We start from the raw sequence: 25,738 nt of genomic DNA on the forward strand, positions 1-25,738 counted from the left end.
CTCTTTATGTGCAAAACCTATCAGGTATAAGTAGGTTGTACAATTATAAAAATATCTACAATGGTTTTCCTTACATACTATCCCTATTCAAAGGTGGCTTTCACAGTGATAATTGCATGTCCCCATGCAATTAATAACACTGGAAAATTATATTTCAATATGCCTATGACAGCATCTTAGAGAAAGCATTTATGCACAGAAAATTTTATTTATAGAATTCTAACAGATTAGAGATAAGAAATGCATAGTGTTCCAGATCTGCTTTTTAGAACAAGGTTCAAGATTTGAGAACTAAGTAGTAGCGAGCAATTTGTGATTCAAACGCAGCACAGACTGGCGAACACAGCATCTAGCTTGTTAGTGGCACGTCCACATTCAGTGGCTCAAAGAAGCCATGCGCGCTCCAAGCAAAGCTTTGCAGGCCTGCAGGCTGTTTATCTCAGTCTCACCTTAAAACACAGTAAATGATAAAAAAGACCCAGGGTCTCGATGATCATGGCAGCTCCTTTGCCCAGAATATTGTTACAGTAGGCGCATACATGCTTCCCACTGACTGACCTAGATGCGGAACAAGAATGAATGGAGGCTTTCACCTGGGCAGCTCAAGGTTTTATTTAAAATCACACTCTGGTATTAGCATTAATCATAATTTAAGAAAGGTTCCAAATATCTGTGGCAAGAAAACTTTCACCAGCCAACCAACACATGCCTTATTTCTCACTTGGTTAGACTGAAACCTTTAATGATCTACGCAGTGGCTCTGGGACCACTGACACCTATGCACTTCAATGAACAATTTCAGTGTAAAAATTAGTCCATTCTGCACCCCAGGATGCCGTCCTCTTAGATCACATCCGTACTCACCAAGTCCCCCTCCTCTAATACACCTCTGTCTTCTTGCTGGTTGAATCTACCAAGCACACAGTACTAATCATGTCATGCCCCCCTCAGAAGGCTAGCAGAGCAGCCCCGGCTTCCTTCGAAAGGCATTGCGAGTCTGCTACAACTGACCTTCACAGCCTTATTTCTCACTCTCTTTCTTTTTCATCCAATTTTCTAGTTAAACAGAAGTGCCAGTGTTTTCTTGACTGTGCCTCTGGCTTATACAACTTCCTCTGTGGACAATGAAAGGAAAATTGCCCAACAGATACCATTCAGATAGGGAAGGACGGTTTCTACCTTACTTTTGGATATGGGCCTTATCTCCTCTCCCAAGTGGTGAGGTGGCAGCCATTTATTCCTTAACTTTATAGCCCCAGAACACTAGCACAGCACTTTGGTGGCAGTGAACAGTGCACAGCTATTGAGTATCTGATATTAAGAGGCCATCTCCTAGATGAGCAGCTTCTCAGGGCAGAAAAGCCCCATGGCCTATCTCCTCTCACTTTCTGCTTTGCCTTCTTTCCACCCCCGAGACTTCATGCCCATGCCCCTACCCCCGCTGCCCCTAGATTTACCATAAATCCTTACCCCTTTTCTCTTAATTTAATATTTCTGATACACATTTTGCAGATCCTGGTACATGTAACACTATTTTGGATTGATATATAATATGTTTCTTATCAAAGTCTCTTATTTGATAGCTAGAAAAAAATCCCAGTATTAATGTGTTTCAATACTTTTCAATAAAAGTATTTTCAATACTTTTAAGTATTCCATTTGTGATGAAAAGTAGTATATGTCAGCAGCACTGGCATCTACTTAGGGTGACAACAGAAGCATTGCACTATATAGTTATGTGAAGTATAAAAGATCTGCGGAAAAGCTATGTGGATCTAAAAACTCAACCCGTGTTGGTATGCAGGCTTCACTCTATATAAAAAAATCAGTTTCTAGTCAAGACACTATCACAACTTACACAATTCCTATACCATATGACCTACAGAATACAGTTAATGTAGCCTGAACAAAATGTTGGCAGACCAGATCACAGGCAAGCAATCATTCTGGCAATCAAAAACCCAAAAAGCAAGATCTAACCTATTTAACATTTTTTTTAACCCAGCTTGTTAAAAGTTCCCCAGATGACGGAGCTTGATTACAACGTTCTCCTTCTATACTCAGTTCCTACAAAACAAGCTTGCACTACAGTGTCATTAAAATAGTCATCCATTTCACAGTATGTTCTTTACTCATAAATTTGAAAAGCATGAGTGAGTTACTGTGTATTTTTATGATTCCACACTGACATCTATTCAGACGTCCCACCTAAGACACTAACCACAAGCACAGGCAAGTGAGACAGTGGCAGTAAGTCAATGTCTTAAAGGTCCCCAGTGGCTTCCCAAGACACCTATAAATACCACCACGGTTGCATGGAACAGTATGAAGAAAGCCTTCTCAGGATTTGATAAAAGAACACCAAATTTGACTCATTCAAAAGGGCTTGTTTTTCTCTTTCATTGGAAAGCTTGGACAAGACTTGGGGGAAATTTGAATGAAAAATACCCCTGAGACTAAGAAGAAAAAAAGAGAAAGATGAAAGGGCTCACCTGTTACGTGGCTGGGAGCCTGACTGTGAGACTAAAAGCGGAGGTTTTCTCACGGTAGGGGCCTGGGTGGTGGCTCTATATGCGGGGATGATCTCCACAGGGCCAGCTGAATGTGAGGCCGCGCTGGAGGGCGGGCTCCGCATGTAGGACAGCAGCCGACGTCGGGGGCGACTGGCGTCTTGAGTGGAGGGAGAAGCGCAGGATCCTGTAGACTGACTGAGTGAAGGGGACTGTCTCCAAGAACTGGATCTCGGGGAGTCCAAGTTATCTAGAGATTCACCTCTGAAACACAGAAAGGATTCATCAAAAGAATGTGATATATCCACCTAGAAACCTATTTAACACATCATTACAGTCATTAAAATATCCACTTTATGTATTTCATATGCAGGTATTAATGTAAGAAGTCAAGTTACACACAACATTCCCTTTGAGAAGTTGCTCTTCACCCTCAGAGGCATCATGATGCTTCACATTTCAATTAACCTTCATTTATTTTCATTTACTTGGTACTTAGAATAAAGTAAATACCAAAGTGGAAAGAAAGATACTGAGAAAAATATTTCAAAGATAAAAGCCGAGACTAAGAAGGCAGACACTCATCCTTTAAATCTTCAACAGTTTGGACATATCAATCTTAAAGTCTTTCTTAAAAATCAACCCAAAAATGCATTTTAAGCACTTAAGTGTGACAGGTATTAGGCTAGACACTTTCATAAAAATATTAAATTTATTTAATTTTCACAACACTATATAAGATTTCTTAAAAATCTCATGGATATCAACTTGTCCATAGTAAGAGCCAATCAGTGGTGGCACTGGCTTTCAAACCAAAGTCCTCTGATGCTGAAGTAATCCAGGCCATGACTTCTGTGAAGCCTTCATTCATTCACCACACACAGCCCTAAATTTTGACAACTGTTTAATGTCCACATTACAGGGGCATTCAGCAGCCATGTCCCTTAAATTGAATATGCATCTAAAATAGGATCTATCTCACAAACTGATTTAAGGACATCTTTTGGAAAATCTCTCTTAAAGTCATGTACTTACATTAATAATAATCTACAAAAGTTAAGTCCAAATTACGAGAGTTTTTTCTACGTGGTCAATTTTGTTGTTATCGCTTTTAAAACTTTCTCTTATCTCAAGCTTGAAGTATGTTTTTTATTTTAACATTATAAAAGTAATACATCATCATAAGGAGAAAGACTCAAGCACTATAGAAGTGTAGCCAAGAGAGGGTAAGGGTCTTTCCTTCTCACTTACCGCAACTTACCTGTCCCAGTCCCCAGAGCTAACCACTATTTATTATGTGTCCTTTCAGACCTTTTCTCACATATGCACGCACATATTTACATATGCATACAAATTCACATATGTAAGTATAGCTGTGTCTATATACAAAAGCAATGCATTTGTGGGTTTATCATTTTTAAACAGATTCGGATCCCCTTACCATCCAGCCGCCAAAATAAAAAAGTGAAAAAAAAAACTTTTTTTAAACAAATGGGATTACTCCATAACACAGTTTTCAATATCTTGTTGTCCATTTAATACATATTATCTTTAAAGTATCTTCATGTCTATTCCTACGATAGACTGTACTTTGGTGGCCCCCAAAGAATCATGCCTTCTGGTATCCATGACCCTTGTATGGTCCCCTTCCACAGACTCTGGGCTTGGCCATGTGACTAACTTGGCCAATGGGACATCAGCAAACATGATGCACATGGAGGTTTGATAAGCACTTTCATGTGAAGGATCATCCTCTTGGAAAGTTTCCCCTTTGAATCCAAGTGCCGTGCCATGAGCAGCCCAAGCAGCTATATGGAGAGGCCCACAGAGCGAACAGAAGCTCCCAGCCAATAGCTCTAGCTGAGCTCTCAGTGAAGCTTCTACATCAGCAAATTACAGCCCACTGCCAAAATATATATGGATCATGAGCTGAGAATATTTTTTACATTTTCAAAGAGTTATTGCAAAAACAAATAACATGTGACAGAGACCAATGTGACTTGCAAAACCTAAATTATTTACTATCTTGTTCTGTATGCAAAGAAATTTGCTGACTCCTACTTTAAAGGACTACAGCTGCTCAAGTGCCCCAACCAATACAACATGATGAACTGCCCAGACTACCCTCAGAATTGTGAGAGAGAATGAATTGTTATCTTAACCCACTAAGTTTTGAGTTGGTGTATTATGCACCAATATGTCTCTTTCCTTCTTTAACAGTTGTATAGTATTCTTATTGGTGTGCCACTATTTATTGAACAACTACAAAGTACCCCGTTAATAGTAGACATTGCAATTATTTTTTTTTTGTTATTGCCAATCATGTTTAAGTGTACATCCTTAGATATATCTTTGCATACTTATCCAAATATATCCAGAAGATCGAGCGCTAGAAACTAAATTGCTCACAGGGTACAAATGTATAAACTTTTGTTTACAATGAAGAACTGTCCACCTAACTGGAAACAAGAATTCCTATATATTTTACAATTGTCAATACTAAATTATCAATTTTAACTCTTTATAAATCCCATAAGCAAAAGAGACACATCATTGTTGTTTTAGGAGTAGTATTGACCTTTTATATTTTTATTGGCTTGTTTCTTTTTCCTATGACCTGTCTGTTCATAACACTTTATTTTTTTATAGAGTTGTTAGGGTTTATTTTCTGATTTAAAAAACCTCATATATTACAATAATTAGTAGTCCATTCTTGTAATGTGTTACAAATACTTTCCCAAGTTTATTCATCCGATAAAGAAATATTGAATCAGAGAAGCAGCAGTACTCATTTACCCAAGACACAGCATTTAAAATATTCATCCACTCATCTCAATTTATATCTTCGTATGTTTTTTAAAGTTCAGCAACCACAAAAGCACTAAGAGTGGGATGTGTTAAGTGTCTGAATCCCACTTCAGAATTCCACATGCATTACTGGCAACCTATTAACTATGTGATTTTGTCCAAGTGTCCTCCCTGCTTGAGCCACAGGTTCCTTACATGGAAAAACAGAATTACTATCCCTACCTCAAAGCATTTTCTGCAGGTTAAATGAGGTCACGTAGACAGAGCAACTGGCTCGCCTCTGACACACAATAGTGCTCAGTGATGTCTGCTCTGCTTCTCTTTCTCTCACCAAGTCTTAGGTAAGCAGCAGCAGAAATCAGGATGACACCTCTTCTGCCCAAAGCACCAGCATGTCTAGAAATTAAATACTTGCCTCATAGTAAAAAAAGAGAAAATAATTCCTAAAGTGTCTCGCACCTTCTCATAATCCCAGGCAGACAAATCGGCTCCTTATTTATGCTGCAACTGCGCTGGCGGATCCAGCTGTTGTCATTATGAAGGGACGTCCTCTTCCTCATTTCCTGAAGGATTTGCTGTCTCTCCAACTCTGCTTCGGATGGGACTTGTTCTTTCTTGGAGCTCTTCTGTGGAGAGCTAGTGCTTCCAATTTTGTCTAAATATTTAGTGCTTCCTAAATTAAAAACACATCAAAAGCTTCAGGATTAATATATTTAAAAAGGTGATGGTGAATAAACCTCCAAATACAGTACAGCTTAGAATGTGACACTGCACATGTGCCAACATTATCAATTCTCAGTGAGGCTGCTGCATGAGAACACAAAGTAACTGTCTCCTACCCTGGAAAGTCCAGTTCCACAGCCAGAGGCACACCACAGAACACACTCAGGAAAACTAAGGAGGCTGCCTAATAAAAAACCACTATTGATTTCAGCATGATTTGGTCACAAAATGTTCATCTAGAAACAGTTGTTCTTCCACTCTTCCCGTCCTTCCTAAATTAAATCAATAGAGCACATGCTCATCAAATGCCTGCTGTGACAACTCTGCAATCAAACAGGGAGTTTTCTTCTTTCAAAAAACTTACACACACACACACACAAGGAACAGAGAGAAGATATAAATCTTCCAGTAAGCAATAAGCAAGGCCACCAAAGGTTTCTTATACACACCTACGTTTACATTTGTGTATACATATGGCTTATCAATTTGGTCAGATTTTAAATAAACCATCTTCTATTTTGAAAGTGACTTATTGGTATAATCAAGTTTTTCAATCAAATGTTTAATAACTTCCACTGCCTACTATTTAGAAGCTTAAATCAGTAAAGGGGAGGCCACAAATACTAACGAGATGATTTCAGAGATTCACAGTTGCCCTTACTAATAGGTTATGTGTTTAAGGTCAGGAGAGAATATAATCACTGCAGGTTAAAAGTAGTTCATGGAAGACTGAAGTATTTAACCTATAATTTTAACGATGGCTGGGGGCAAGTGTTCAGGAGCAAAAACTGGGAAATCCAAATAGGGAAAAGTAAGACTATACGAACCAGATCAGAAAGTATCTGAGAGGTTAGGAATTGAGAAAGAAAACAATTTGGTTATAGTTAAGGTTTCTTAAAGGGAAAAACACACCAAAATAGGCTAGAAAGTTAAACTAGGACCAGATTAATAGAAGGTATTAAGTGTTCAAGGAAAGGGGCGATCACAAAACCATGAATCCTAATAGAAACCATAAATTCTACAAGCTTTAGTCAGAGGTTACAGACTAGTTGCCACCAGACTATTCTGGCCTGTAGACATGTCATTTTGCTCACACAAAAAAATTAAAATTTAAAAAAAAAATTCCTTGTCAGCACTTACAAGATAACACATGAAAATACAGATTTTTTTTTTTTTTTACTTCTTTTTCACAACGGAAAGAGTTGGCAATCAGAGACTTGCATTCTCCCACATGGCAGTCACAGGCTGGGGAACAGCTGTCCACTTACATGGGCATGTCCACCTCAAACCCCACCTGGACCTTCATTGATTTATGTAACTGACCAGCAGCCTGCTTATGCAAACCCTGCTTAAAATGATGCTTATTGCTTAGAGATTTTTTTTCTTAGTTATATAATTTCAGTTATATGAATTCCTCAGAAATATACTTTATAACAATATCAGGTTCCAAATTGTTTTTGCAAAGTTAGTGAAGCCATTATCACTCTGGATTTTTTTTTTTAATATTTTGGCATTTAAACATACAATTTCAAACCTGTATACAATTTTTAAGTACTGTAGAATTCTGTAGAAATCTTTACCATCCCATTTTTCAGCTACAAGATGAAACTGCATCACTTTGCAAATTTTCCACACAGTTCATTAGCTACTTAAAAACCATTTTAATCTTCCAGTATTATTTCCATTATGAAGCCAAACTAAGCACGATAGTTTCGTTGTTTTTATGTACAGATGCTAAAAATATTTTAATTATGAAATCTTAACAAATCTGAAATGTCTTGACCGTAAACATGCTGATCATAGTTTGTGATAGCACAAATAAGCAATTATGCTGAGGAAGTTTGAAAAAAATCACATTTACCATTTTTATTTGCAGGGTAACCATCCAGTTCAGTAGTAGATATGGATTTAGTCCTAAAACACAGAACACAATATAGTAAATATGTCTCATTAAGAACATCTTTTTCATATTTATGAAGCAAATACACCAAAAAAGATGGATTTTAAAGCAGTTGATTTATTTCTTATGTCTGTTGAGAGAGATATTCACTTTTAAGCCAAGGAATTTTTCATATTGCACAAGCCAGCAGAAAACTATGACACTCCTAGAACCAAGAAAGGTGAGATGCTGGAAACAGATATAAACATGTGACAGCACTTCACCAGCTTGTACACTGATTAATATGATTACTGACCAATTTACGTCAATGTTTACTCTGTTTCAGATCTCAACCTTACCAGGCTTACAAAGCACCTGCCAGCAGGTCACCTAAAATCAGATTGTCCCCATTTCTTCCACGCTGCACCAGGGTCATGATGTCGATTTCTTGGGTATTAGGATACTACTGACTCCTCTGAAACAGCCATTTACCAAATGCTATTGCAGCATTTCAAAGAGGTAATAATGCACATTTCAATTTCTAAAAATGCCTAACTTTGTAGCAGTAAAATTTAGATCTATAAATCAACACATGCTTACCTCATTCTCACTCTACTAGGCACACTGAGCTTCAAAACTAATGGTAACAATAATAATGTACAATAATATGCATTAACATGTGTACATACATGTATATGTAATGTATTTATGTGTATGCATATAATGTAATAATCTATAATATGTAATAATATATATAACTGGTAGACAGCTGCATTTCTGAATAATTTCACTTGTGTTTACACAGAAGAAAACACTTTTATTACCAGATGTCTAGCCACACTCTTCAATGCATCTAGTGCATGCTTTAATAAGAATGCCTAGAGGTATTCCATATTTTCCAGGATTCCTTAAGTTTTCTTTCTCTGCATTTTAATTATTTTTCCAAAGGCAATGAGCTACACAAATATTTTTAAAATATATACATAAATCCATAACTTTAAAAGAGAGATAAACATTTTTATGATCTATAGTTACTCAGAGATTCATTACAAATACGGTCATTTATCACTAGGTTTTTCTTCCCTTCTTTATTGCCATCCCACTACCTGGTTATTCCTTTCTACTCTGAGCCCAATGCAGTCATCCTGATTGGCTACAGATACAAGTCTTTCCCTGTCTAATAAATAAGACAAACTTCCTGAAGGAGAAATTTCAGCCCTGAAAACACAAGTTAATGGTCCTACACTGGATATTATTGACAGACTGTTCAGAAGTCCTTAGTGATTCCAAAACTGCAAAGCATTTTAAACATTACTTTAAAACATTAAAATTTAATGTTTTAAGAAATTTTAAGACATGTATAAACTTTCCAGATATCTGAAATTTTATCTTCTTTCCCCAAAACTTAACAGCAGTTCTAACCACTGTCTAAGAGAAAGGCCACAATTCTCTTTTCAGACATCCATATGAAACATTGTAAGCCAGTGCTCTCGACTTTTAAAATAAAAGCTGCCATAGATTATAAAAATAGACACAATCCTTCCCCCATCCATGTCCATTCTCCTTGCAATTGATTCCTTTCATAAAGAGTTTTTCCCCTCTCCATGAACTTGAGCTGGCCTTGTGACTTTTAGACAATAACTTAGACCTCAAAATGCCTTGCAGTCTCCCTCTCTTTAATTCTCTTTGCCCTGCCCACCTGCCATGTATATAAAATCACACTGGCTTGCAGGATGTTGAAAGATACATGACCCAGTGGCTCTTACTGCCCCAAATGGCAGCCAGCCAACCCCCAAAAGCAGAGCTGCTAGTTAACTGATAGCAGGTGCATGAAAGATCCCAGTCCACTGAAAGAACTGCCCAATTGAACTCAGCTGAAAACGCTGACCCACAAAATAATGATTTAAGTCACTAAGTTTAGAAGTAGTTGGTTACACAGCAGAAGCTAATTGATACAAAGGTCAAACAATAAGTTCTCTTTGTATCCCACAAAACACAACGGACTAACGTAGTTCTATGAATCATCCAGGCAAGCCTTGGCATATTCATCTGAAGCCAATTACTACCAACCAAATTACAATAAAATGTTCTACATACCTGTCATTAGGAAGCAAACCTTCCTCTCTCTTTGGTATATCATAGGAATCAACAGGCCTAAAAGAAGGAAAAATATTTTGTAGTCAAAGTATTAGACCTTCAGGCCTTCCCTGAGTTTAAGAAAAGGATACAAAAATAGTCTAGTCTCTTTACGCAAATAGTCTGTTTAAAACTAAACATACAATGGTATTTCAACCAATCACTGCAGAAAACAGACCCACTGACAACAGATATTTGCAATTCATTCATTCACTCATTCCTTCATGCCAAGGTATATACTGAGTGCCCACCATGTTCCAGCACCATTCTAGGACTGGGCTACAGAAGAAAACAAGACAAACTTATTGGCCTCGTAGCACTTAGATTTTACTGAGGCAGGCAGGCCAAAAGACAAACAAATGCATAATATAAAAGAGGGTAAAGGCACACAGAGAGAAGGGATGGGGAAGAGGCATGTGTTTTAGATCAGGTATTCTGGAAAGTCAAAGGTGGCCATGTTTGAGCAGAGACTTGAAGAAGAGGAGTGAGCAAAACATATAAATACATGAGGGAAGACTTCTCCAGGCAGATGGACCAGAAAGTGCAGAAGTCCAGGGGCAGATATGTTGGGCATTTTCAAGGAAGAAAAAGGAGGCCAGCAGGGCTGGACCCATGAGTGGAAGAAGAAGAACAGGCACTAGGTGGTAGACAAGGGCCAGGATGCAGCTCACATGAGCCTCCAGGCCACAGCGACGACTTTGGAGGGTGTTCTATGTGACAGGATGCCTTCTGGGGAGAGTTTTGTGCAGGGAATTAAGGTGACATGACTGGGCTTATGACGTAAAGGTTCCATTAGGCTGCTTGTGTTCACATGTGTAGAGAAAGGATAGTAGGGAGCAGGGAGAATGATGAGGTGCCTTTGAAGTGGGGAATGAATACAGCTGAGCCAAGCCCCTTGAAAACCCCCGGTGCCCTACGGCTGTGGGGACAGACCTCCTATACTGGTATATTTTGACTGACGTTTCCCTCTCTCTCTCTGCCTCGGCCTGACGCCACGTCTGCTCCTGCTCTTCCTGATACTGCTGCTCCTTCAGCTTCCTCTCTCGCTCCAGCAGGAGTTGTTCCTGCAGCTTCTTTCCGTGGTCCTCACGAACAGCTTCCTCCTGCTGCTGTCTGCTCTCCTCCTCTCCTGCCCGGGTTCCTTCCCTGTCGGAAGACTTGGACCCTTCATCCCAGGTGGCAACCATGGGCTCCAGTGTGGTCAGAGAAATGCTGTTTGGGTTTAGGACCATCAGTTCCTAGGTGACCAGTGAAAAAAGAAATCCATCTAAATCTGTGCATCTCTATAATTCCACATAGATACGTATATATACAGTTTTAGATGATACTAACAGTAGCTGGCCCAGAATTCCACTCAAAAAAATATTAAGAGTTCTATCACTAAAAAAGCCACATGGAAGTGACTGAGATGTAATTTGGCAGAGGAAGATGCACGTAAGTTGTATTAATATAATTATTTAATGATGTGATAGAAAAACTAGGAGAAAGATTGAAACACCAAAGCAAAATTCTAACGAATCAGAGCTCATTGTATTTTTCAAAGACCTACGGAGACGAATGTGCGGCCAAAAGCAGAGAGAAATGAGTGTCTCCTGCTTCTCAGCTAATTCCACCAACAAGGGAAAGGGAAGCAAGGGAACTAAACAGGCATGTGCTGACTCTACCTCATCCAAGTACTTTGAATTCTCTTTCTCAGCCTCCTGTTTAGCCTTTTGCCACTCTTCCCTCAGTTTCTCCTGCTCACGTTGATATTTTTCCTATAAGAAAATATGGCATATTAATCAATAGATTAACTTCTCATGTTAAACAGCATCTGTTTTCATTAACCCTTTTGCTATCTCCTTCACCTCAACCTTTAAAGAGAGTGATTTTATTTTCATTTAACCAATCGGATTGTAATCTCTAAAGAAGAAAGAGCTTACATTTAATTAAAATGCAGATGTTAAGAAAAGGTAGATACTCCAAATTTAAACCCATATCCACCCTTTACCGTGGCTGTAATTCACTAAAGCAAGCCTCTAGCTAACTGTAAGGGGGATTAAATTACTCTGCAACTGACCTAGTCAACAGTTTATGGGAACAAAGTCCCCACAAAGTCTCTACACCTCTCACTCCTGTGTGCCTTTCATACTATCTACAAACATACACAAGGGTTAATAAATAATGATGTTAAAAGGATGACTCTGGAAATCTTCAAAATGAAAAAGCAATTGTTTAATGCAAATGTACTATAATCAAAAAGATTAGTTATGAGATCGTTGAGTTTTTTTGGTTTGCTTTTAATTTGTTTCTCAATACTGGTTGATGCAGACCAGAGAGAAGCAACAAACACAAGCCTGCTTCCTACTCATCCACGTCGCCGGTCGCTACCTGCAGCAGACGGTCCTGCTCCTTCTGCCACCTCTCCTGCCGCTTTCGCTCCTCCTCTTGGTCCCACACCCAGCGGCTTGGGGCACTGAGGGTTGGAACTGGAAGCTAACCAATTATCAGAGAAAAGGTACAAACATAGAACAATGTAATTTCATTAAGACATCTTGAACCACTTTCACATATACAAATTATTCATATCACACTTTGCTTAGACTGTACCACTGAAGATTTGGCTCTATATTTCAAAATAAGTCCTTTCAACTTGGAAAGATTACATTTGATAAACACTTATGCACCTTAAATTAATGGTAAGCAATGCTACTAGGTGCTATTCAATCCCACCAAGCTCACTGTATTTATTCCAAACTACAAATGAATGCTACTTACATCAGGAACCACAGAATCGGAGCTTCCTGTATTGCAGCACGCGGGCAAGGGCAAAAAAATACAATATAAGTCTTTTCATGTCTACAAAATAACTTCATTCAGAAAGTTGTATCACTAAGCTGTCTCTATGCCAGTATACTAAGTGTCATCAATGTTTTTTTAAAGTCAATAAACCCTTTTTTCTCTTCAGTTCCATCTTTTACTTATCTTCCAAATTCAAAGTCAGTAAAAAGAAGACAAACCATGGATTCCAGTGATACACCCTAGCTCTAGGTACTACAGCTAGTAGACCTGGATCAATGAATATTTCTGGAGAAGTTTCAGGTTATTTATTAATAAACTGGGCAGTATCTCATAGTATGGTCTAATAGAAAAAAAGATTTTCAAATGTTACACAAACTACCAAATCCAATTTTCTACTTGCCATTGTTCAGTTACAATGTGACAGCTGTAAGTCACATTTTTCAGGTCTTCTTGCTAGTAAGCTACTTTTCATAAATATGCCACTGCCACAAATGTGTTCAAGAAATGTTTCCCTTTCCTCGCCTATTATTTGAAATACAAGTACTCAAACTTCAAGTGTATACTTATAGCATAGTTAAGAAGTCCTACATAAATGTGTGTGTCTGTATATAGGACAATGATTATAAAAAAGTAAAATTTCAGAAAATACACAATCATACAATATTTTAAAATTTTTCTGAAACCTCAGCTGTCAAATAAATTATTCACTTACATATATTTTTAAAGAAAATTGCTTTGAGACTTAGGAAAATATCCTTCCCTAAAATAGCCAGTTGAAGAAAAGTAAGAGAAAAATGAACTTTTATTTTAGCCAATTTGAGCTAGAAGTAATCATACTGTTTCAATTAACTAGCCATAGAAAAACATGAATTTAATAAAACATATGAATCAAAAACACTAAGGATACTGACACAAATAGACATGCATAGCTGGTAATCTATTTCTGTTTGTGGTCAAAAGAGACCTTTAAATCCACCAAAGGAAGCGTACTAGGTGCTCAACACAAAGTACAGAAACCCAGTTAAGTATCAGTTTATAACACAAGTTTGTAAATGCTTCAATAATCTTAAAAGAAAAAATAACATTTTAGACAGCAACAGCACAATCGCCTCTTACTGTTGCATCTCAAATGTTGGATATTACTTTTAAGTTCCTCGTAGCAAAGCACAGAGCTTGAAGGGCATTCCTGAGACAGAGCAATGGACAGACATGAAAGAGGAGGAAACGCCACATGCATCACACGTCGTGAGGCAGCCCTGCCCAACTACACCAACACAGAGCATCTCAAAACGTACCTGTTCCCAGATGCAACCAAAACTTATTTACTTTGAATTTACTTCAAAGTCAACAGAGCAGTCATATCAACACTCCAAAGCCACCACCCCAATAGCAATAAATAACTCTGCTCTATAAAACTTTTGCACAATCAAAAACAGATCAGAATTTTGAAAATTTGGCCAATTGTATGTTGGTGTAATTCAATATTATGCAATTGGTAGGAAGCAGTAAGGCTTAAATGAAATTCCTCATTTCTTACTGTTACCCAGTGGAAAGAAGTGTGTGTTTAACAGCATCTCAGTTTTTTTACAAGGTGGAAAAAAAACCCAAAACAATCTTTAGAAGTATACAAAGGACACACAAAGACCCATTACCACAGAGGTAGACCCATGAACTGTAAAAAAAGCCCGATGACCCTAGAGAAAGAATGGAAATGGGTTATGTCACTTGGTCATAATGACGGCCCAATTAAAGAGGCTCAGTGCCCAGCACCACAGACCACAAGGAAGAGTGGACAGTGAGAACAATTCCATGGAAGTGCATGAATTGTTAGCTTTGTGGTTTACCTTGTTCAAAAAATTGTGATCGCCTTTTTAAGTTTTTCAAAGAAATGGGTTCAGATGCTAGTTGAAAAATAAAAATAAAAATCAATCAATCAATACCATGTCATTCATTTTAATTTCTCACCACTGGTAAATTAAATGATACTTGTTATACCTTTCCAGTCTTTAGTAATATTATTTTTTAAATGACAACAGTAATAGCCATAGAAGATATATTATTTCAAGGTACACAGACATATTTTTAGTAGTCCATACTATATTCAAATTAGTAAAAGGAACAAATATGCTTATTAATAAATTTTAGCAAATAGCATATAGTTTCACAGCTATGAAAGCCAAAGTTTAATCTTCTGTGCTAGATCACACAACTTTAGGGAAATGGAAATTAACACTTTTGCTTAGGTTAAACAATCCAAAGTTTTGTCTAGTGCAAGGAAAACTGTCTGTAGCAAAGCATTTTCACAACACTGATGAGGAAGGATTGAAAAGTAATGGGGAGGACCATGTTTATCACAGCTGTATTTACAATAGCCAAGAATTGGAATCGACCGAAATGTCCATCGTTGGATGACTGGATAAGGAAAATGTGGTACATCTACACAATGGAATACTACTCTGCCATAAAAAATAATGAGATACTGCCATTCTCAGCAACATGGATGAACTTAGAGAAAATCATGTTAAGTGAAATAATCCAGGCACAGAAAGAGAAATACCATATGTCCTCACTCATATGTGAGAGCTAAAAAATAAACAATTTTTTTTTAAAAAAGAAAGATACAACAATCACAATAATTCACTGGAATTGCAAAAGGAGAGAACAGAACTGGGGTTCCCAGAGGTTCCCAGAGAAAGGACGAAGGGAAGGGAGGAATTGGTAAAGAGATGCAAAAAACGATTACAATGTGTACTGTTGAATATACTAATTATCCTGATTTGAGCATCACATACTGCACACAGGTATTGATATTCAACTCTGTACCCTACAGATATGTACAATCAACTATGTTACAATAAAAAATAAAGTAAAATTAAAAACAAAGTAATGGGGAGAAGGACAATAAATGATACCCAAAAAAGATCGTATAAAAACAAATGCTTAAAATTAAAATATTCTTCTAATTTTAATGTTTTGCCCTAGTTTTCAAGATCTTGCAGCTACTATCTTTAAATAAAGCAAATGAAGTTCAGTCATAAAGAAAAAGAAGACACATTCTGACTTCTCCCACACATCTGTCACAAGACTATAAAATATAAACGCCATCATTACTTCATTCTAGGTGGTGCTTACTTATCTAAACAAAACCTTCAAATGATAGGGCCTGCATAGAGTCCCCTGGTCATTAAAGAGTTAGATGTCTTATCAATTGGCTCTGCCTGAGCCACTGGCAGAATAGGACTCTTCATGAAGAAAAATAAGCAATTGTTATTGTAAAAACTCCATTGATAATGCAACTTAAAACAATTAAAATATAGTTACTTAACAACTATCAGAAATGAAATACAAAGATAAATAATCAGTGAGGGAAGGGAAATTTATAAACTTAGGTTGGCTTTGGCATAATGTACTGCAAACTGGCAAATGTGGACTCAAAATCACCAAAGCACCATGAAAACCCAGCCCCGTCCTTGGCAGTCTAGCATCATGGTAAAAGAAGTTTCGTCTTCTTCTGCTCTCTTTCCCTGTCTAAGTGGACCAGATCTTTCTGATTTATTTTATATGCCCCAGGAATAGCACACAGTGTATGGTAGGTAAATTATCTCTGGATGGGCAGAAGGAAGAAAACAGTGATAACTTTCCCAGATACTTTGCCTTCTTTTTCATTACAAATGGGTATTTCCTCTACCAACTGTTATTGCCATTGGTGTTTCCCTTTTAAGACTAACCACCCCCAAGCTTGTCCCTTTGACAATAAAAGGGAAAAGGAAATTTCATTCATCATTTCATATTTAACTAAGTTTCCCCCTTTCCCAGCATACCACAGCAAGAAAGCAGGTGGCCCTGGGAAAACCAGTCTTTCTTATTTGGCTTAGGCACATAGACACTCAAAGCTCTGGAACTTGCTGCCAAAGCTTTGTTTGCAGTTCCTGAACTATTCAATGCTGGAGCTGAATGCCCTCCCACCTGGCTGCAATTGGATCTGAGTGCTAACCTTTTAGTTTCAACTTGCAGTGGATCAGTTTTTCTTTCACTCACAGATATTAATTTTTATAATAGCAGAACTTGGGTGCTATGACTTTTCCTATATTATGAATGTAAGTTATCATGGTGATACCTTTTGATTCAAAAGTGTTGATTTCATCATGAATTCCATTGATTTCTTTGGATTCAGTATTCTGGAAAGGATTAAAATGCTGGTTAATATTCTCTCCAGTTGGACTTTGTGCTTAAATAATGCATTTCTCATTAGTGAAATATCTTTTAACAAAATGACTTTTTCAGATTATTGATGCATTCCTTACAGCCTTTTAAATGTAATAGAAATTTAAATTTTGTTCGTTATTCTTCAGTATTTGTGGAAGGATTAATGACCAGCTGCAAGCATGGATGGCTTTGAGTTTAATCAGTCATTAATTTTCCAAGAAACATGATGAGCCAAGTAATTATTTGTCCATGTGGCTTACATTTATGAGTAAGCAAAATAGTCACATAGGATTATCTAACATTTAAAACTTTCTTACACAATGTGGCAAGATCTCCTTATTAAATAAAAGGAGGTACCTTAGGATAATAATAATACTACTACCTAGAGAGTCAATATAAATGCATCATATTTAATTGAAATTTTAATTTAATTATGAAATAAATTTAAATTTACAATTCATATCATAAATAAAAACCACATTTTTTCAAAGCCTATATGAAAAAGTATTGCCTTGATACAGAAAAATTTCTACATTATACTTTTGAGTCAATTAATGAAACTATCTCTTAACCACATATGTAAGTCTATCCATCAAATTCATGAGGTTTTATATTGCACACAATTACTACATTTATTTTGTGAGTAAAGACTAGAGAACACCTAGAGAAGTTATAATGTATAATTTTACATAATTGCTACTTCACATTCACAAAGATCTGAGAGATGGGTATAATGATGAAAGATTGGTGAAAAACGTCTGCAAAACAACATCATGGGATTTTTTGATTTTACCATTATATAACTCACTACAGTACTACTCTATTAATGAGTAATGCCTTATAGTTTTCAAAAATACATTTTATTCTCTTTACTATAAATTACCTTATTCAATTATTCATGTTTTTAAGATAGTATCAAAATTATTCAAACAAAATTTTTTCCCCACACACAATTCCCAGTTGCTTTGCTCTACACAAATACTGCTGCTTCTCAAAATACTTACAGAATTCTGAAGGCTTTCAGAGAAATCAGTTGTTACTGATAGATTTGAAGACTTGTCTGAGCTGTAAATTCCAGAAGTTGCATCAATCCACTTTGTTTCAGGTGAACCTATAATTTTGGTAGCCATACTGGTGAGATTGAGAGTTTTATGCCTTGTAAATGGCAGAGAAGGTTGGTCTTTGCCCCAGTCTGATTGGCACATGAAGATCAGGTAATGAGTACACATAAATGTTGAAGTGGAAAGAATAAGGTTACTGAATGAATATGTAAAAAATGCACATATACATATAAGACAGACAGACAAATCAGGTAATGCATGAAAGAAATGGAATTAGGGCAACAGACCACCTTCCCAAACACAAAGGTTAAATCATGTTAATAATGAAAAGACTAGCAAATTTGTTGAATCTTTTCATAAACCAGAAATAGATGTATTCTGATATCATAAATTGGCAGGTCTAGAGAAGAAGGACTTAATGCTCTTCCACATCTAACCTCAATAACTAAGAACCGCAATAATGGAATGCATATTGAAAGTTCTTTGAGAATAAACAACAGGCATATGAGCTTCAATGCTCTCTCTTACATGCTGCTATAGAAAAAGTTAAATCATAGCAGAATTCTTAACACTCAACATTATTATAAATGATTCCCAAATGCAGATATATTTGCCTTCAGTTGATATTTGCATGCAGTACATGAATCAGTCCATAAATAATGTAGAATTCAGTAAATTTGCTAGTGAAAAGTTTTTAGACAAAATATTCAAGGAGATATCTTTCAAGATTTATCACAATGTAACTACAAAACACCTTTAAAAAAATAAAAAGTGAAATGAAAAAGATAAAAAGTTATTGAAGAAAGCTGTTACAACCACTTACCAAAGACCAGTACCCAATTTAGAAATTTAGAGGTAAATCCAACTCACCAGACTTTCCATAGCGCCTGACATCCATTACTAGGTTTCCAGTTTCTCGAGCATTAGCCATGGTTTCCTCCCACTCTTTTGTATCCTTATATGAAAACTTGGTGTTGTTAATAGCAATAATCTCATCATCTACCCGTAGCTGAGAAAATTCTGCTGGGCTACCTAAATAATGCAAAATACGTTAAACAGCCAACTGAAAACAAACAAACAAACAAAAAAAACCCCACATGTCCACATAGTCACTGCTTCTTTAAGTTAAGGAAAAATGACTTCTTAATCTCAAGTATCCATTTCTCAGTTTTTTTCAGGTGGAGAAGAGTCACTAAATTTTTCTCAGTTATCAAATATTTGAGTATCTACAACATACAAAGCACAAAAGGCATTTTTTAAATCTATAATATGCATTTTCAACAACATTTAAAGGAGAAATGATAAACTCATTTATTCAGTAAGATGTATTAACCTCCTAAGGACAAAGAAAAATTTTATTTTTAAATTAAAAATGTAAAATATATTGCACTTTAATTGAGCTTCCAAATCAGAAGCACTCTGGAATGGACAGAAGAAAACATGGCTATTTAAAACTGCTTAAAATTACTGCTGTAACTAAAATATTGTAGTATAATTAAAGCAATCTTGAAATTAAAAAAAAATAATAACTGGTGTTAACATGCAATTTTACATAGCTAAAAATGTAAATGAGAACCTCCTCTTAAATACAATGGCTTTCATTTTAATTTTAGGTCTTCTGGTAATATTTTGCAAAGAGTTCCTGGCCTTGACTTGGTATAATACTGGCCAGCAGAGGAGTAATTTTTTTGCACAAGTCCCAAAGCTTCCTGAGGACTCCATGTGCAATAGGTATATTAGGATGCTTAAAAACACTCAAACAAAAATACCCACCACACATCAATTTATTATACAGCACTTATGTATCTACCACAATGCATAGTTGGTCATAGAAAGTTCTTTCTGAATCTTCAATAAGTACTATGTTAGCATCTCCAAATATAAAGCCCAAAAATTTGACAAATTCTGCAAAGTCACAAAATTAAGACTCTCCAAAACTAAACTAATTAGGCAAGGAGAAAAAACAATATGTAATTTGTAACCCCAACTAACAGTCTGGGGAAGAGGATACATTTCCTCGCTTATGGCTACATTTTTCACATGTTTTTTCCTCCTATATCTAATAAGCTAATTTCTGCATTTTTTTCCCACAGCACAAGATAAGAAAGGAGACGAAAGTTAGGTAGAGCTAAGTCTAAGATTTACCTGCTTCAACTGATGCTACGAAGATCCCAGAAAAATCCCATTTTATTGTAAACCCAAAGTCAAGACTCTTCCCGGGTGTCTGGTTTATGCTGATTCTCATATCGCTGAACTGATCCTGAAAACAAAACATGAAACGTTGGTGTCGGGTGTCCTTGGCACCCACAAGGAGGAAAGTCTATCCACGAAAGAAGGGAGGCTGCATGCAAGCGGCACTTGAATTATTTCATGATAAGCCAGAAGCTTCATTCTTTCCTCTTTGAGTTTGTAAAACCTTCACTTACATAAATATCACTCAGTTTATTATTTTTCTTGTTAAAATAAGGGAAATCTTATTGTCAATAAATGTTTTTTGTTACATTAACAGTATAAATCAGTTGGTTATTGATAAAGTTTAGGCTTTTGCTCACCATACAATCAAGTCTAATTTAAAAACCATTTATTCTTTGCCTAGGAATGAAAAATGATTTAAATCATTTATTTTTAAAATACTGTTATACTTGAGAAAAAAAAAACTACCTCCAACATTTAACATATTTAGCTGAATAATTTCAAGTGGTTCATAGACACATAATTCAGCTACCAGTAGCATCCATCCGGGACTGGTACCACCCCCCTAGTGGGTATCTGAAATTTGGCAAGGCATTTTTGCTTCCCCAACTGCCCCAGAAGGATCTATTGGTAAAGGTGTAGCTGCTACACATGCTGCAAAATGCAGAACTGGATCAAACTTAATAAACTACTCCCTATGGTACCAAGAGGGTCCCTACTGAGACATTCTGAGTTACAGACCACGACTTCCTTGAAGTAACATCAGCTCACAAGCCCAAGCCCAAGAACAAAAGTGTCCTGGACAAAGGGTAGCAGTCTATTTCCATATCCATCATCATACTACACAACAACAAATCCTAAATTTCACAGGACTTTCTTAAGCCATTTTCCAAAACAAATGTTTTCAGTTTTAAAGTATACTATGTCTGTGAAAACCTTAATTATATAACTTACATATTTTGTTTTGTCTTGAGTAAGCAACAGATATAGATTTTAATATAATGAGTTTACCACACTAGTGTTTTAGTTCTCTGTTTCATAAAGAATTTAGTCTTGCCTGTTTTAAAAAAAAAAAAAAAAAAAAAAAACTTCCTAAATCTAATTCACTTTCCAGAGAAAGACCTACCAACGTAGGGTCTTTCAATTTGGCAGTTAAATCCAAACCTAGAGTCAGTTGGGCAATTCATAAAGCTTTCTTCCTAAGTTTATCCACTCATAAAACAAGTTTAAAATCCAAGTAACAATATTCTGAGAAAAACTGGGATAGTACATGCCATGGTTTGGATGTGGGTTGTTCCCGCCAAAAGCCAAGTTGAAATTTAATTGCAATGAGGCAGTGTTGGGAGGTGAGGCCTTTAAGAGATGTTTGGGTCATAAAGCATCTGCCCTGATGAACGGATTGGGAGAGAGCAAATTCCAGCTCTCCCAGAACTAGATTAGTTACCACAAGAACAGGTAGCGATGAAACGGGGCTGCCTCTTGCGCTGGGTCTCTTTGCACATGCTAGACTTTCTGTTTCTCCACCATGTTGTGACGCAGCTTGAGACCCTCACCAGAAACTAAGCAGATGCTGGCTCTTGGACTTTCCAGCCACCAGAATCATGAGCCAAATAAACCTCTTTTCTTTATAAAGTACCCAGCCTTAGCTGTTCTGTTAGAGCAACACTAAATGGACTAAGACATTTTATATGAATTAGAAGAAAGACAAGTAAGGCACTGAATAAAGGATCAAGAACTTACTATACTATCGGGACACACAGAAGGTTAGTATTATAATACTATCCACGTATTCATTTGTTCAACATTCATTTTGTATCTATTCTGTATAAGACACAGTACTTAGCACTTTGGGAAATAAAGAAGAACTAGGCATAATCCTTGTTCTCAAAAAATAATTTTGACTGTTCAGTGGGTATGGGATTTTTTAAGCAATAAAAAAAATTGTAGCTAACTACATAGAAAAGTTTTCAGCAGAAAGCCTTTTGTAAAGCAGCTTAAATATAGGATTCCAGATGTAGTCATAACACATTAATAATCATCCTATGAACACCAACCTGAAGAACATAATAAAACTCTGCTAAAAATAGAAAAAAATTACTGGTTAGTTTTACTCCTTATCCAAAACCCCCATAAACTTAAATGAGAGATGATTCAATGAAAATAAATGGTCATCTTCACCACTCTTACCAAAAAAAAAAAAAAATCTGACTTACAGCCAATTAAAGTGCAGAATCTATTGCTACATAAGGAAGGGAGACAAATGATGGGTCGGATATTCAAAGCACTGATGTTCTTTAGCTTGAAAAATAAAAGAGACAGGATGAAGTTTTAATAAATAGTTTCAAACTACATGAAGAATACTCTGTGAGAGATGGCAAGTGAACATTATCCTTTTCTACCAAACAGGATAAAAGAGAATGAGCTTAAGCCATAGAGGGGAAAATCTCACAATTATATTAGAGAAGAATTGTCCCACAAAGGGCTGTTCTCACCCTGGAAATAAAGAAATCTCTATTTGAACGTGTTAAGTAAAAGGGCAGATAACCACCTCTCTGAAAGAATTAATAGGGAGGACAGCCTCACTGTGGCTACAGCCTGGCAGACTGTTGTCAATCCTTGGGACAGTACACAGTAAAGAAAAGCAGGGGACCATGTGGGCAATTACAGGTTCTGTCAATAAGCAGGTGACCTCAGGCATGTCACTGAGCCTGGTAGAGCTTTCCCTCTCATGAAGACGCTGATTTTCCAGTTTGGTTTTAAATAGCCTACTTTCAAATGAAAATCTGATGTAGACCACCTCTCCCCCAAATCAATATACAGAAAGGATTAAAATGGGTGGTTGTAGTTTCAAGGTAAGGGTTCCAGAGCCCAACTGTGTAGCCTCCCCCTTGAGGGATCTCTGTGGAATCCTGGGTTCTTGTATTAGATGATCCCTGAGGCTCCTGGCAGATGAACATATCTATAATTACATTCAAACATAAACTATTCAACAATGATTTCGGATAGGATTTCTACTTCCTTATCTTCCTCTGTAAGATATATACCAAGTGAATATTCTACAAAGGATTTCAGCTTCAGAAGATGATAATGGGAGAATTACCTTTTGAGCTAGATGGAACAGGAATATGAATTATTGGGAGAGAAACCTAGATTCTTGATGACTGATAATGAATTATCCAAGTGGTTTCAGCTGTCCATGCCAGAAAAGATTAAATATAGTTATCTATTGACATCTCAGCATTTAAAATCAAAACAGTTCCCCTCAATTTGGTGCACTTGAGCAGAAGTATAACAATGAAAGTTCAGGTTGCCCCACCAACTGTAAGACTGATGAAGCAGATGTACAAGACGAAATTTTTAAACAAAAACGAGGATGGATGATCTGGAGTCACAATGGTAAGACTTATATTTCTTAGTTCTGATTAAGATGTTCATGTTACCACAGATGGGAACTGATGAAAAACGAGGTCAATCTTATGTACTAACAAGTCAAAAAGCTATTCCCCTCAAACTTTCAATCAGACAAAAATGCTGACATAAGGGAAGCCAACTTACTTGATAAAATTAACGCTGAGAGTAGATGTCGACTGTAAAGTCATGAGTAACAGAGGAAATGTGTCACCTTTGAATTTGCGCACACGTGGTTCTCTAGCGCCTTCTTTCAGGGTCTTAGTGGGAGAACACGAAGTGAGTAGCCCTCACATCATGGTGCTGCTGACACCAGAGCTACTCTCCTTCCCCAAAGAGGCATCTAAATCTTTCTCTGCTCTCCATCTTAAATGCCACTCTCCATTCTACCGGCGCAGGTGCCTCCCACTTAATTCAACCCATTGCAAGCTTATCCTCTACCTACCAAACCCATCTTGTCTTCATGCTACGAGGCACTGCGAACTATTCTTGCTCTCAGGAAACCGTCTTCTAAGTCCTCCATTACTTCACTTCCTCTTGCCTTTTCCCCCCATCTCTCTGGCAACTTCTCAGTTATGTTAGTGTGTTCCCCTCTTTCTCTTCTATTTTCATTTTGTCATTCCCTCTCACCTTTTGGACTACATGCTTTCCTGAGTAACCTCATTCACTGCCATGTCTTTGATGACTGTCTAAGTCCATCATTTCCAAAATTAAATTCATTATCTTCCTCCCCAAACCTGCTCTTCCACCTCTTGTTTTTCACATCTCAGTTAATTGCGTCACCATCTAACCAGTTGCCCAAGGTTCTTTCTAGGCCTCTTTCTCCTTCCTTGCCCTAATTGCTCCCCACGCCTACTGTCCACCACACACACATGTTGTTTAACAAAGCGCTATCAAGTCAACAATCCATAAATCCATCTTGAATCACCCCATCCTTTCCATCCTCCCTCAGGTTACCATCTTGTTTCAAATCATGATCTCCCCTAAACTCCTGTGATCACCTCCTAATTGGCCCTCCTGCCTCGAGCCCTTGTTTCTGTCCATCGTTCACACAGTTGCCAGAACTTACAGAAAATTACATTAAGTGAAATAAGCCAGGCACAGAAAGAGAAATACCACATATCCTAATTCATAAGTGGGAGCTAAAATAAAGAAAAGAAAAAAGGAAAGAAAGAAGAAAGAGACAATCATAATAATACATTGAACTTTAAAAGAAAAAAAAAGAACAGAACTGTGATTATAAGAGGTGGGAAAGGCTATCCCACTGTTGGGAATATACCCAGAGGAATGGAAATCACCAAGTCAAAGGTATACCTGTTCCCCAATGTTCATCGCAGCACTCTTTACAATAGCCAAGAGTTGGAACCAGCCGAAATGTCCATCATCAGATGAGTGGATACGGAAAATGTGGTACATCTACACAATGGAATACTACTCAGCTATAAAAACGAATGAAATACTGCCATTTGCAACAACATGGATGGACCTCGAGAGAATTATATTAAGTGAAACAAGTCAGGCACAGAAAGAGAAATACCTCATGTTCTCACTTACTGGTGGGAGATAAAAATTAATATATAAATTCACACACACACACACACACACAAAACCGGGGGAGGGGGGAAGAAGATATAATAACCACAATTACTTGAAGTTGATATGACAAGCAAACAGAAAGGACATTGTTGGGGGGGGGGGGAAGGAAGGGAGGTTTTGGTGATGGGGAGCAATAATCAGCCACAATGTATATCGACAAAATAAAATTTAAAAAATAAAAATAAATAAAAAAAATTTTAAAAATAAAATAAATTAAATAAATTTTTTAAAAAATAATAAGAGGTGGGAAAGGGGGAGGGGGAGGGAGTTATCAAGAAATTAGTTAAGGGTCACAAAGATCGATGACATTTTGTAAACATGAATATACTAATTATCCTGATTTGATCACCACATATTGTACACGTGTTGATATTCAATTCTGTACCCCACACATATACATAATCAATCATCTTTCAGTAAAAAACTATCAAAAAAAA

The 25,738-nt window shown here is 36.9% G+C and overlaps 1 protein-coding gene across 7 annotated transcripts in view; it reads right to left on the minus strand.

Moving 5' to 3' along the window:
• Positions 1-25,738, minus strand: part of LMO7 (LIM domain 7) — a 119,258-nt gene that overhangs the window by 3,449 nt on the left and 90,071 nt on the right. For 6 of the 7 annotated variants that reach the window (XM_063101719.1, XM_063101718.1, XM_063101717.1 and 3 more), the window contains 13 exons: positions 20,250-20,364; positions 18,975-19,136; positions 18,048-18,235; positions 16,955-17,015; positions 12,814-12,839; positions 12,427-12,531; positions 11,721-11,813; positions 10,990-11,294; positions 10,018-10,074; positions 7,903-7,955; positions 5,778-5,991; positions 2,493-2,774; positions 450-558 (listed from right to left, as the gene is read on the minus strand). In XM_063101719.1, the coding sequence (XP_062957789.1) occupies positions 450-558; positions 2,493-2,774; positions 5,778-5,991; positions 7,903-7,955; positions 10,018-10,074; positions 10,990-11,294; positions 11,721-11,813; positions 12,427-12,531; positions 12,814-12,839; positions 16,955-17,015; positions 18,048-18,235; positions 18,975-19,136; positions 20,250-20,364 (1,770 nt within the window). The remainder of the gene's footprint in view (positions 1-449; positions 559-2,492; positions 2,775-5,777; positions 5,992-7,902; positions 7,956-10,017; positions 10,075-10,989; positions 11,295-11,720; positions 11,814-12,426; positions 12,532-12,813; positions 12,840-16,954; positions 17,016-18,047; positions 18,236-18,974; positions 19,137-20,249; positions 20,365-25,738) is intronic. The other variant, XM_063101715.1, reaches the window with a different exon arrangement.

Source organism: Cynocephalus volans, chromosome 7, assembly GCF_027409185.1.
Source record: "Cynocephalus volans isolate mCynVol1 chromosome 7, mCynVol1.pri, whole genome shotgun sequence".
NCBI classification, from domain to species: Eukaryota; Metazoa; Chordata; class Mammalia; order Dermoptera; family Cynocephalidae; genus Cynocephalus; species Cynocephalus volans.